Below are 12,558 nucleotides of genomic sequence, written 5' to 3'. Positions count from 1 at the left end.
TTTATAGAATAAACTATAAATATATCACGCGAACATTTAATTGACAATGAACATTTACAGGCCAATTATATTTCAGTATCGAATATCAAAAGGAATGAGATACGCTGTGTTGTGAACAAATTGCCCTGATTTCACTGGGTAAGGCGAGGTGCTGCTGGCAAATGAGCGAGAAATGAATTGAGCGGGGTAAAAATATTTGAAAGTACTTTCGTTGCAGTCGTAACAGCAAATGATTCCAACGACTATAAATATACTTACCTATCATGAATAGTGTAAATATAGGTTTAAACCAGTTCACCCGCGTCCCCAGGGAACTGGGTAAGCCTCCCTCGATGAATCTATCTAATACTGATTTCAAAAACCATACAAACATAAGTTAATGGTCAAAATAACGAAAAGCATAATTAAACTTATAATTTTATTGACTTAATTCTACCAACTTATATTTACACCTCCAGCTTCAGGTTTCGATTCGTTAAAGAATACACTATAAATATTTTGGAACTTTAATAAAGTCAAAACCCAAAAATATGTCAGAAAGGTGAACCCTTTTCTATCATTCAACATAGAACACCTAATCAAATATAATTTACATAACCACCCTTTTTAAAACCGCGGAAAGCAAACCAAGAAATGTGTCAGTATCACCCCGTCCCAAAGTAACACAATACAATGTTTTTGTAAGAACAAAATTAGCCGACAAATGTATGAGAACTGGTAACGCCTGCAATCTTTTGTTTTTAAAGAAAACATGTGTTTTCGTGTGAACAAATGGTTTTTGTGTAAGAAATTACGTTTGACTGACAGCCCTGAAATGAGGGTTTACACTTTCCTTTTTTAATGCACATAATTAGTCGTAGTGGCCTAGTGGGTAAAGAACCAACCTCTCGAGTATGAGAATGTGGGTTCGATTCTAATTCAGGCAAGTTTACCAATGCAACTTTTCTAAGTTTGTATGTACTTTCTCTATATATCTTGGACACCAATGACTGATAAAAAGGTGAAGGAAAACATCTTGAGGAAACCTGGACTATAGTCTGAAATCAGCAACCCGCATTGAGCAAGCGTGGTGATTAATGCTCAATCCTTCTCCGTGTGAGAGGAGGCCTGTGCCCAGCAGTGGGACGATAAAAAGGCTGTAACAGTACCATAATTAGGCCTTATGTGCATACTTGCGCCCACGGTTGCACCCACTTCTTGAAGTATTTCCGTGGTCTGGGTGTTTTAAAATGTATTTATAAATGTGTATTTATGTAGCTAAAATGTAATTTCAGTTGTGTTAGCACTCATAACACAAGTTAATAACTTAGCATGGAGCTAACCGACCGTGTGTGAAAAGGTGTCCTGACATTATATTATATATCTCTACAATTAAATACAACTACAGCAAAACCTAGACCGTCTCAAAATAACATAAACTCAAACTAAAATAATATTTAGCGTAGCATTGCCGACAAATGCAACATGCAAGGTTATTATTCCGCAGTCAGTACTGGCTAGCTCAGTCGACGCGTCGGTCTGTCCTCGTAGAACAAGCGTGAACATATTCGCACCGACTTGTTTTAATGTTGCTGTTAACAGATATTTCGCGATGGTATATTAGACAGGAAAGTTTATGAAGTTGGTTTAAACAATTACTGTTTTTCATGTATGGCAGACATAGTCATTTTTGTTTTTAAATTGCAAAGTAAGTAGGAAAACACGTGTGTCAAATCCTAGACTTCCTTATATTACATACCTAAATTATGATTGTTCTTTATCTTTACAGTCCAGAATTAGTGAAAAAGTGACCAGGAGAAATGTGGACCGACTGCCAAGAAGGGTAGTTTTTATAGACATGATGACACGACATGTAATTTTCAAGTTCTTGACAATCTGAATAAGAGATTGAATATTCAATCCTCAGATGCACTAGACGTAGTAAATATCAAGTAATCTGTGCTAATAGTGCGTGACTTACGCTTGATATATGGACAGTCAAACAAAACAACTACATAATTATATCTAAACTGTAACCTTACTAAACATTAATGAGCATTAACTTCTTACACACAACTTAATTACAATTACTATATTACTGCAACAAGTCGGCGTGTTATCGTGAACAACACACAACACGCAGCTTTGGTACGATGACAGCTGTCATTATTCATAAGAGACGCATAAGGCATGCAATCTACACGCCATGTTCGGTTAGTAAGGCTTGATGATACAAGGAAGGTTGGCAGAGAAAACCAAATTATTTACATTGTAGTTTATCTAGAGAAGATGAAAGGCTGGTTTTCGAACGAACTTGGCAAAGTCTTATATTACATACCAACCTACACTACCAGTTTGTAAGCGATTGAGAGGAATTTTGACTTAAATATTCAATTTTTACAAAAAGAGATCGAGAGATCGAGAAAGATCGTGTATTACATCTCCCGCCTACACTACACCACTAAGGCGGAGGACATCGTGGAGTACGTGCGTCAGAAGCTGAAGTACGCCCCGAGAGTTCAGCTGCTGGAGTCGCGCATAACGCCATCTTCAGCGCGTTCGTGGTGCGAGTGCCGACGTGTTTCCTGCACCTCGTTTTGGACGAGAACTTCTGGCCACAGGACGTGGTGTTCCGTCGCTTCCGCGGACAAGTGCCACAGAACCGCACGGAGTGACATAGTGCGTAGTGAAGTGTTACTAACATAGATTTAAGTTTTTTATATACTAACAGTGTTGTATAATATATTATGTATGTATAATATATTATGTCTTTAAGGTATATATCTATGGGCCTATGCAGCCTGAAAATAAAGAGATTTGATTTGATTTGATTTGATTTGATTACGTTGAAATCTAGTTATTTTTGTGTCTAGTGTTGTTTTTTTATTCCAGGGATGTCCCACCGCTGGGCTTCTATGGCTTTCTGTCATTATCTGGATCGCTCCAATATTCATAGAAAGAGTCCAAATCTTTTTCGATTTAGTAAGTTCAGGTTTTGTTAAGAAGACTATATTGTCTTCGTAACTTTAGATAAGCAAAGCAACGAAATTAAATAAAACTTCTTAACCAAATAGTGTGCAATAAATTTTATTTAACCTGCATTTTACTACCTGACCGTACTTTAGAAAACATTTATTACCTTTGTATCTTTGCATTCCGCTTATCAAACATTGGTTATTGCATCTTCATTAACACTCCTAATTAAAAACCCACCTTACCCTGCATCAAATAAAGTCCACATTTCTTTGAAATAGTTTTGTTTCTACATATGCCTGTTAGCAAAACGATTTAGTAGCCACGCCCCTTTAGGTTTTAATCACAGCAATCATAAAATATAGGATTGTGACACAGTACAGGTTGATAAGTAGGTCAACGTAACCAAAAACCACTAGTTTTCACCATTTTACAATAAACAGTAGATCATCATAATTATATCAGCCTATTGACATCCACTGTTTGGCAGTCAGAAGCCAGAAAGTCTGACAACCAGTCTTACCAACGGGTATAGGTTTGCCTTGCCCGGGTAATTGGGTTGTGGAGGTCAGATAGGCAGTCCCTCCATGTAAGACAGTGGTTCCGGTTAAGACTTCCAGTCATAGTTGGAAAAAGGCTAGGCAGATGATGATGTACTTACACTGCAAAACATAGGCCTCCCCTATTGAAGCCAACCGCGCCAAGTTTTCAGTAGGACAATGAAATGTCTGCAAAAACAGGAAGATACGGTTCCTTGAACTTTGAGAACAAAACGAATTAAATTGTTAATTCCTCAAAATAATGGCCCTAAATCAGCACGTTGTAATTTTTCACCAACTGACATGTTATTCTGCCTTTTCCCGTATTTCAAATAATTGTAAAAACATTAAATCAAGACCATCCTCACTCAAATCATAAATGGGAAATTGAGTTTGTTTATTTGTGTCGCTTTCATGACGAAACAGATGAACCGATTGGGATGAAATTTGGTATGGAGAAAGCTGGTACTCTATAGGCGGTTGTAGGTTATCTTTTATCCGGGTGCGAAAAATTGTTTCTTTGGGAAGCGAGTAAAACCCTGAGTTATAATTGGTTTAAAAATTACGCAGAAACAGATGCACATGAAAGATTGGCAATGCGGAATGTGTTCTGAAATAAAAATATGTTAAAGCAACATTGGTATCGATATTATTGAAATACTTACTCCAAATTATTTGGGATTACCGATCTGGTGGGATAAGTAGGTAGAGAAGTGGGAGTGGAATATAAATAAGTACACATATTTCTTCAGTTTTATTGAGCGCTTCTCAAGTCAATTAAATATGTGAAACTACTTGAATCATTTTTAAACATACATGTGTAAGAATAGTTTCCAAAGAGCCTGTCAGCAAGCTTATATTAAATAAGCTTATTTAAGAAAAGATGTGACTTTTTCTTCATCAGTAGATACCATTTATTCGACCATCGTGATGTGCTCAAATAATATTATTCTTGTTAACCAGTGAACCAGTTCATGTAAAGTTACAGTACAACACAATACAGTCTGAGGATGTTAACAGATAAATCTGACATGCACAATAATAGAAACCCGGAACATAGCTGCAATTATCCCTTGCGATGAAAACTGTACCAACTCAATTATCAAAGTTGTCAGAACGAGTAAGATAATGAAAAATCGATGATAGTTAATATCCACTAGAAAAAGCATGATTTACTGTCAAATCAATTCTAACAAACATTCTATGGTTAAGAAACTATTGACGAGATTTTTTTTGTGTTGGGTTGGATAGGAAGACTAGTTAAGGTCTAACCCCATACAATGGCAAGTCAGACCCGAAGCAGGAACGTATCAAAGATAAAGATATTGTATTTTGTAAAACATCAGGCATTCATTTCATCAGACGTCAAAAAAAATACCAGTAAGTCTGACACCAGTCTAACCAAGGGGTATGGGGTTGCCTGGGTAACCGGGTTGAGGAGGTCAGATAGGCACCCACTCCTTGTAACACACTGGTACTCAGTTGCATCCGGTTAGACTGGAAGCCGACCCCAACATAGTTGGGAAAAGGCTCGGAACGGGAGGTAATGACTTGGTTTGCACTTCAAGCAACAGTATGCAAAATATAACAAATATTCCGACTTGACATACTGTATATTATGTACTGTGTTAACGTCGTGAGCTGATCGGTACATCTTTATTATTCCAATGCATTTGAAATAATGGCTTATTTTAACGTTACGACTTCGAGCGGTATGCGATAGTATAAATCCTGACCAATACAGTAATTTCGAAAGTAACTCTGTCTGTTTGTATGTCTATCGCGATTTTACACAAAGACTACTGAACCAATCTATATTATATAAGGGACACAGATAGTCTAAATCCTGAGAAAGGGCATTGGCAATTTTTTATCCTGTATTTTCCGAGATAAACATTTCAAGTTTATCAAACATTTTAAAATATCAGAACTATCTTGTCCTTTTTCGTAGCCTCTTCAAGTTTTTTTTTTTAAAGCACTCGTTGACAAGAGAAATATAGCAACTGTTCGTATACAGGGAATACGAAAGTAAATTGAAAAAAATATCAAGGCGCTCACAACTGCCAAATTGGCTTGTCTCAAACATTTTTATACAGTTTATGACGGTGAAAAAAATATACATTAATCTGGAACATATTTCCGAAAACCTTGTAATATCCAAAACACGTTCTTGAAAAGTTTTCTCGAGACAAAAAATTGTTAACTAACCTCTTAAATTGTATTGATCTTCCAACAAAAATATCTGTATTACTTATCAACGTACATTGATAAAATTTATAACACAAACTCAACTTATTTTCAAGTTATTTATTTATGTTACTATCATATCATCAGGTTTCTCTTATTTATGTATATCGTTGTGGTTGTTTTCGCGTGAGAGGTACCTATTTGTTTATGTTTAGTCTTCTACAGTGTCTTCAGATTCCTTAGACGGCGAGGACTGTGAGGACTCCGTGCTGTTGTAACCCCATGCCTCCACTTGAAACTTGTATTGATGAGAGAACCTGATCAATGGTATTCGCAGCTGGGAAAAACAGGATACTATGAATAATACGCCCAAGGCAGTTCTCATATATAAGTAGATCAGCCAGTTGCAAAGAACATATGCTCTGAAATCGCTTTGTGGGTTTTAGAAACTTACACAAAGCAGCCCGAAGTCTGGAAGATGGTGATTGATACACCCGTGCATCGGAAAACACGTAAATGTCGGTCCTGCGCCTGATCTCTCTCGGTCGTGTCGGATTGCCGTCCCATCGGGCTATGAGAGTTAAGGAATAGTGAGTGCACCTGTGTCTGCGCAAATGCTTGTGCACTGTAGTATGCCCTGCGCAGTTGGCTGATCTCCTTATATGATTTTCAACTGTTACTCCTTGTAGAAATTACCTTGACTAAAGGACTGTCAAGTTCCCAAATTCTGGGCTGTCCGAGTTGGTACGGCATGCCAACCTTCACACAGATAATAAGGGTGTTGTGGGCAGCGTCAATCTGAACAGAAATTACCGGAAATTAAAACATATAACCCAGAAAACATATACCTATTACTAGACTTCTATCTAAATGTCTGTCACTGGACTGTAATATATCATGATACTTTATATGTTTTTATGTTTTTTGCTTGATAATTAATAATGGCAGCAATTAAAATCTCAAATTTCTATGGAATCAGGTATGAAACCTTCGTGACTCTCGTATACAACAATAGAAAATCAATCGGTTTTGTGCATAGCTACGCTCGGCGAGGAAAGAAGTTTCTTCATCCAGTCCTGTTCCCAATTTTATTTGTGATCAGCGCAATATGTCTTCCACTTCCATTCTTTCCTGTCACTCGTCATACTGACACTCACTCCCGTCTTATTCATATCATCTTTCAGGCAATCCATCCATCTCTTCTTAGGTCTTCCTCTTCCTCTCCATACATCTACATTCATACTTAGCATACTTATAACCTACCTCCAAATAGTAGGTAAGGAAAGTCTCCGCAACAGGTTTCATCTGGAAGATCTCGTGGTAGAACTTGAACATGTCGTCAGCTGACTCCGCTCGGTCGTAGCAACGGAGACCACCCATCCACCAGTGACCCACCCAGCCGTGAGCAACCAGGTCGTAGGCAGAGGCTCTCGGCATTATGAACCCTGAAGGGATGAAGATCGAGAGAGAAATATAAAATATTGATATTGTTACAGCCTTTTTGTCGTCCCTGTGCTGGGCTGCGGCCTCCTTTCACACGGAGAAGGATTGAGCATTAATCACCATGCTTGCTCAAAGCGGGTTGGTAATTTCAGACTTTATAGTCCAGGTTTCCTTGAGATGTTTTCCTTCACCTTTTTTATCAGCTATTGGTGCCTAAGATATACTTGGAAAGTACATACAAACTTAGAAAAGTTGCATTGGCACTTACCTGACCTGGAATCAAACCCGCGCTCTCATACTTGAGAAGTTGGTTCTTTACCCACTAGGCCACCACGACTCCTAACAAAAACAAGCATATAGGTAACCAGAGATAACATTACCGAAGGGATCGTCCTTAGCGAAGGCCCCGATAGCTTTGCCGGTGATGGCAGCAGTGATCCAGGGAACGTAAGGATGTATCATGATGTGGTGTGGAGGCGATGGCGGAGCCCGGCCTCTCAGAGGATCCGGGCACGGTGGCCCTCCTGTACGACAAAGACAGAAATAGAAATTATTGATTTGCCATAAATGTTTGTTACAAATATGATGGGAGCGATGTCATCGATAGAGTGATGGGGAGAAGACAAATTAAGAAAGCTGACCCCACCACCATGTGAAAGAGAAATGATGAAATGGTATGTACATATATATGGTGAAAAAAATTAAGAGTTTACCTTGTGACAAGGCAACAATAGACCAGTGTCCCGTATGCTCGTGCATCATCGTCGGCGCCCCGGAATGGAACCCACAGCCCGTAGTACAACACATTCTATTCTGAGTCATTTTCGTCACGTTCTGTTCACATCCAAGAAAAAATACAACCAAGTTACTAAAGGACTCTCATAAAATTTCCTCTTCAGCAGAAACGGCAGTGTTATTGAGAAGACTGACTACCTTTAGGACGAAGTAAACTATTTGACATGACTTTTGTGAAGTCAATTGTAGATAATATCTGTACCTTCGAACTTTGTAAGGATTCATATAACTTCAGAATTGCAATGTAACGGGACTCGAACTGCACACCAGTACCTTATAGACAAATTAGGAGGATTTTAAAGAGACCTTTTGGGTAATTACTCGACGCATTCTCGTTGTACGTGTCGAAGGTATGATGATTCTAGTCATAAAATATGGGTTACCTCAGGATTGTCATATAAAAAGCAAAGTTCTCTCGGCAATATAGATACTCTCTGCACCTCTTTTTCTTCTTCTATAAAATCTCGAGGAACATCTGCAAACAAAGATTTCTTACCAAATTGACTTTGAGACTTTATTCTCAATTATCACGTTTTCGTTCAGATACTTACCAGTAGAGAAGTCAACGTGAACAAGCTTTGTTTTAGTCAGTTTTCCATTCTTATCGACTACATAGTCTCTGTAAGGCAAGCAAGCTGGTAACATGTATTCTGAAAACATTACAGAAATAAAAGGCATGTTGTATGTACTTTCTAAGTATGTCTTGGACCAATGACCGTGTTTCGGAGGGCACTATAAACCAAGCTGTCATTTGAATATCCTTGGCACAAACAGTCTTTCCAAGAGGTATCGTTCAACCCAGGTAGCTCAGAGAGCGAATGCCTATCTGACCTCCTCAACCTAGTTACCCGGGCAACCCGATACCCCTTGGTTAGACTGGCGTCAGACTTACCGGCTTCTGACCACCCGTAACGTCCACCAAGGATGTTCAATGGCAGCCGGGACCTAGTTTAACGTGCCATTCGAAACACAGTCTTCTCAAAAACGTACTTGACTTAACAGGCGTGATCAGCTTCATAAGTGCGACACTGTACTTGGCCCCGAAGTGTTTATACTCCGGGTGGAGGAGGACATCAGCTATGGGCATGAGCAGGACTGCTGGCTCGCACTCGACTCCTGCTGCGATGTCGTCTATAGTCACGTGGCATTCCGCCTCGTCGCGTTCGTAGTCACCGAAGATTACGTTGCCTCTGGAAATTGTTATTTACACTCAAATAAATTTATTTACAACAATTATAAAAACTATCCTAGTAAAAGCAAAAAAATAGTAAAATTAAAATCATCAAAAATTCAACCTCATCGCTGTCGACTGTTGGCGTGCCCAAGAGGCTGGCAGCATTAGCTTGTTGGATGGCCATGCCGATCCTTTGTCCGAGGTAATAGCCAGCCTTTTGGTCACGAGAGGCGTCAACCAGCTGCCTATCTTTAAATAGGGTTTGGCCATTCGGACCTCACGACACGAGGGTTTCAACTGGAAAACATTTATTGAAAGAAACAGAATGAACGGTATCATGTTCTTTTTTCTCCGATTTCCAAAGCCCCTTGTCTTATGGCTTTTGAACCCTACTTCTTTATATACCACTAGCGATCCGCCTAGGCTTCGGGATACGGGTTAACAGTATTTCCCCACTATTTAATGGCTGTTATTATACATGTAAACCTTCCTCTGGAAGCACTCTATGTAATAAAAAAGCCGCATGAAAATCAGTTACGTCGTTTTGAAGATTTAAGCGTACCTACAAACGGGGCATAGGGATATAGGGTCAGAAAAAGCGACTTTGTTTTATACTATGTAGTGATGGTGTACTAACAGGGCATATCCCTCAGGTATCTGAGCTGCATCAGCGGCGGTGGACAGCACAAACTGTCGGCTGATGAGGATCACTCGCGGCACCCTGAAGTAGTGGGGAGTGCCGTTCTTTACTGCAATACATACATTTTGTTAACTACAGGAAAGGATGTCGAAAAATAAGCAGTTAAAGTTATTTGACATTATGTGTTTTACAAAATACAGAATCAGTGATGGCAGTAAATTCATAAACTCCTTAAAATGTCACCAAATATTACAGTTATTTATTTCTCTCGTAACTTGTTGCAACGCTTCTACAGAATTTTCTGGTCTAAATTAGTCTTTCTGATAGTATTTCCAGCAAACGATGATTTTTCCCTCATAGTCTGCATACCATGTATGCCTGATCATTCTCCGGTCGGACTATGAGAGTAAAGGAACAGTGAGCGCACCTGTGTCTGCGCAAATGCTTGTGCACTCTAACATGTCATGCGCAGTTGGCTGATCTCCTTACATGAGAACAGCCACCATAGACGATAATCGGCCAGTAGGACATCATCATCTACATACCATGTATGTACTGCAGTGCCCCAAGCCACGTAAACTGCAAATCTGCAAGCGGTCCCTCATCGGGACTATACCCAGGGTCGTCGTGACAGTCGAAGAACTGACATTTTACGAATACCACACCTGATGAAACAACATGATAATTAGGCTGGTTCACATTATGTATAATTTTGACCAAATTAAGTGCTCTGAAGAAAATGACATGTATAATCACTTCGATGATCTAATAGCTTGAAATATTCAAATTCATTTAATTTGTGTGTAATTGAGAACAAAGTTGTTATTTTTTTTTTTTCAAAACAATACAGGATGTTTTTTTATGAACCTTCTCCTTTTTTGAAGTCGTTTAAAAACCTATTGGATAGGTTATCAAAAATCGAATAGGATCGAGTCTTTAAACACTGTAGGAACTAATTTCAAAAAATATAGCTTTACACTAACCCGCAACACACAATACAAAAACTATCACTATATTTCTCAACATTTTCCAACCACGTCTACTGTTAAACACTAGAATACAGTATACACCACATCTCGATAAAACTCATAAGCTACTGCTGATCACAACGTAGTATTAAATAACAGTTTACATTGATACACAAAGGAATGCACGTTTTGTTACCAAAATTTTGTTGACATCAATGTGTTTGTTGATCTTGTTTTTGTATCAATAAGTCAGGTATTTTGAGGAGTAAATAAGTGTGTTGAAAAACCGATTGATAAGTCGCATGGAAAGCGGAAATACAAGGTAGTAAGAGTATCAAAAACAATGAAGAAACTTGAACAGGGACTGTAAAATTTGAGTTAGTCACATTAATTAGCAACAAATTGCTGTGATGTAAATGTTGCTATATAATTCATATTTGGCATTTGTCCTTTACATAAACATAATAATACATTGATGATTTAATAAATGCATTCTAATCAGTTCTATCTTTGACGTTAAACCAAATTTTTAAAAATCTTAATTTTAGTTCCATTTGACAGAAATAAAATTCAGTGTCATTAGCTGATTTAATCTCAAATCAACACAAAATATCATCGCAAAAGTAATCACATACAAGAATTTACTACAAAACAAAGCAAGCAATACTTATTCTCAAAGCGAGCTGCAAATAAAGCCTCTATTAGACGAGCTGAGATTATCGCAGCGATGTACGCAACATAATGTGCATGATCATCGCGCGCGTGTCGGCATTTGTAATGACTTGCATTCGTATGCAGGAACGAGCGGCGCCGAACGCCCATCTGGTGTCACCTTTACATTGAATAAGTACGTTTTGGAGAAGGTTTTTTACATGAAATTTTTGATGTCTTCTTAAATTCCAAGCAATTTATAACGGATCACAAAGTTAAGGAGACAAAATATTTTAAGAATCGCACGTTAACATACAGAATCTCCTTATAAAACGCTGCTTGCAAATTTTAAAAACTATTGAAGCCAAGAATAAGTCGTACTTTACATTGATAACACTGTTGCAACAATAAGGAAAATGATCAATCACAATTATGGTATAATTGCTAGTGTAATTCAGATCAAATAAAACGGTTGTCTAGACCTACATTTTTCACCTCACAAGTGAGAATGAAAGAAACCCTTAACTGAAATTATACATTCCTTTTTACACTTACTCAAACTAGGTATATCTGTTTGTCACAATTTCACTACAAACCAACATTTTCTTCCCCGAAACCTTCATTTTAAATAAAGTAGCTTACTTACTAAGAAACATATTGACCTAATATCTTATTTGTACGCTTGAATCTCGATGTCCAATCACGAATGCGAGTCAGAACGTTGATTAGTCCTGTAAGTGTAGGCAATGCGTTTGCGACGCGCGCAAATTGTGCACATCCTGTATATGGCGGGACGCGAATTTTAATAGTTGGCTTATTACATACTTTGTTGATCGATATATGTAGGTCAGTTGTGTGTATTGAATAATCTAAGATTATTTTTAATTCATATAAAATATGGCGTAGTTTTACCTTTTTTTGAAAAGTTGTTAGTTTGTGAAAATTCAATGGAGTAGTAATAGAAACGTGAATACGAACTCAAATAACTGTAAACGTTTTTGCACATAATCTTAATAAAATAAACATATCATAACATCGTTAAGTCAAATTCTGATGATATCATTTCTGAAATAAAATGTAAACATTATAAACACACTCTACTGCTCTGAACTGAATTTACTTACAATAAATAACATTCGAAACGTAAGCAAACTATGACCTGACTGCCTATCCGACCTATTCAACCTAGTTACCTGTGCAACCCGATAC

The 12,558-nt window shown here is 38.0% G+C and overlaps 1 protein-coding gene across 1 annotated transcript; it reads right to left on the bottom strand.

Annotated features, from left to right (window-relative positions):
• Positions 1-5,083: 5,083 nt before the first annotated feature.
• On the bottom strand, positions 5,084-10,805 carry LOC110382108 (uncharacterized). Its single transcript, XM_049849825.2, has 11 exons — positions 10,792-10,805; positions 10,276-10,460; positions 9,728-9,839; positions 8,907-9,106; positions 8,468-8,566; positions 8,300-8,391; positions 7,835-7,955; positions 7,502-7,645; positions 6,942-7,123; positions 6,375-6,476; positions 5,084-6,015 (listed from the first exon to the last, which is right to left on the bottom strand). Exons 1-11 carry the CDS (start codon positions 10,803-10,805, stop codon positions 5,890-5,892), a joined length of 1,377 nt encoding a protein of 458 aa, XP_049705782.2. The 3' UTR covers positions 5,084-5,889.
• Positions 10,806-12,558: the final 1,753 nt, after the last annotated feature.

This window comes from Helicoverpa armigera, chromosome 24 (assembly GCF_030705265.1).
Source record: "Helicoverpa armigera isolate CAAS_96S chromosome 24, ASM3070526v1, whole genome shotgun sequence".
In the NCBI taxonomy this organism is placed as follows: Eukaryota; Metazoa; Arthropoda; class Insecta; order Lepidoptera; family Noctuidae; genus Helicoverpa; species Helicoverpa armigera.
This window is presented reverse-complemented; position numbering and strand designations above follow the sequence as displayed.

Bases quoted from the DNA above. Each gene is read 5' to 3' on its own strand.
- LOC110382108 (XM_049849825.2), bottom strand. The intron at 7,124-7,501 runs GTAATGTTATCT...TCATCCCTTCAG, and splicing joins CGCTAAGGACGATCCCTTCG to GGTTCATAATGCCGAGAGCC. The intron at 6,016-6,374 runs GTAATTTCTACA...TGTTTTTCCCAG, and splicing joins TTGACAGTCCTTTAGTCAAG to CTGCGAATACCATTGATCAG.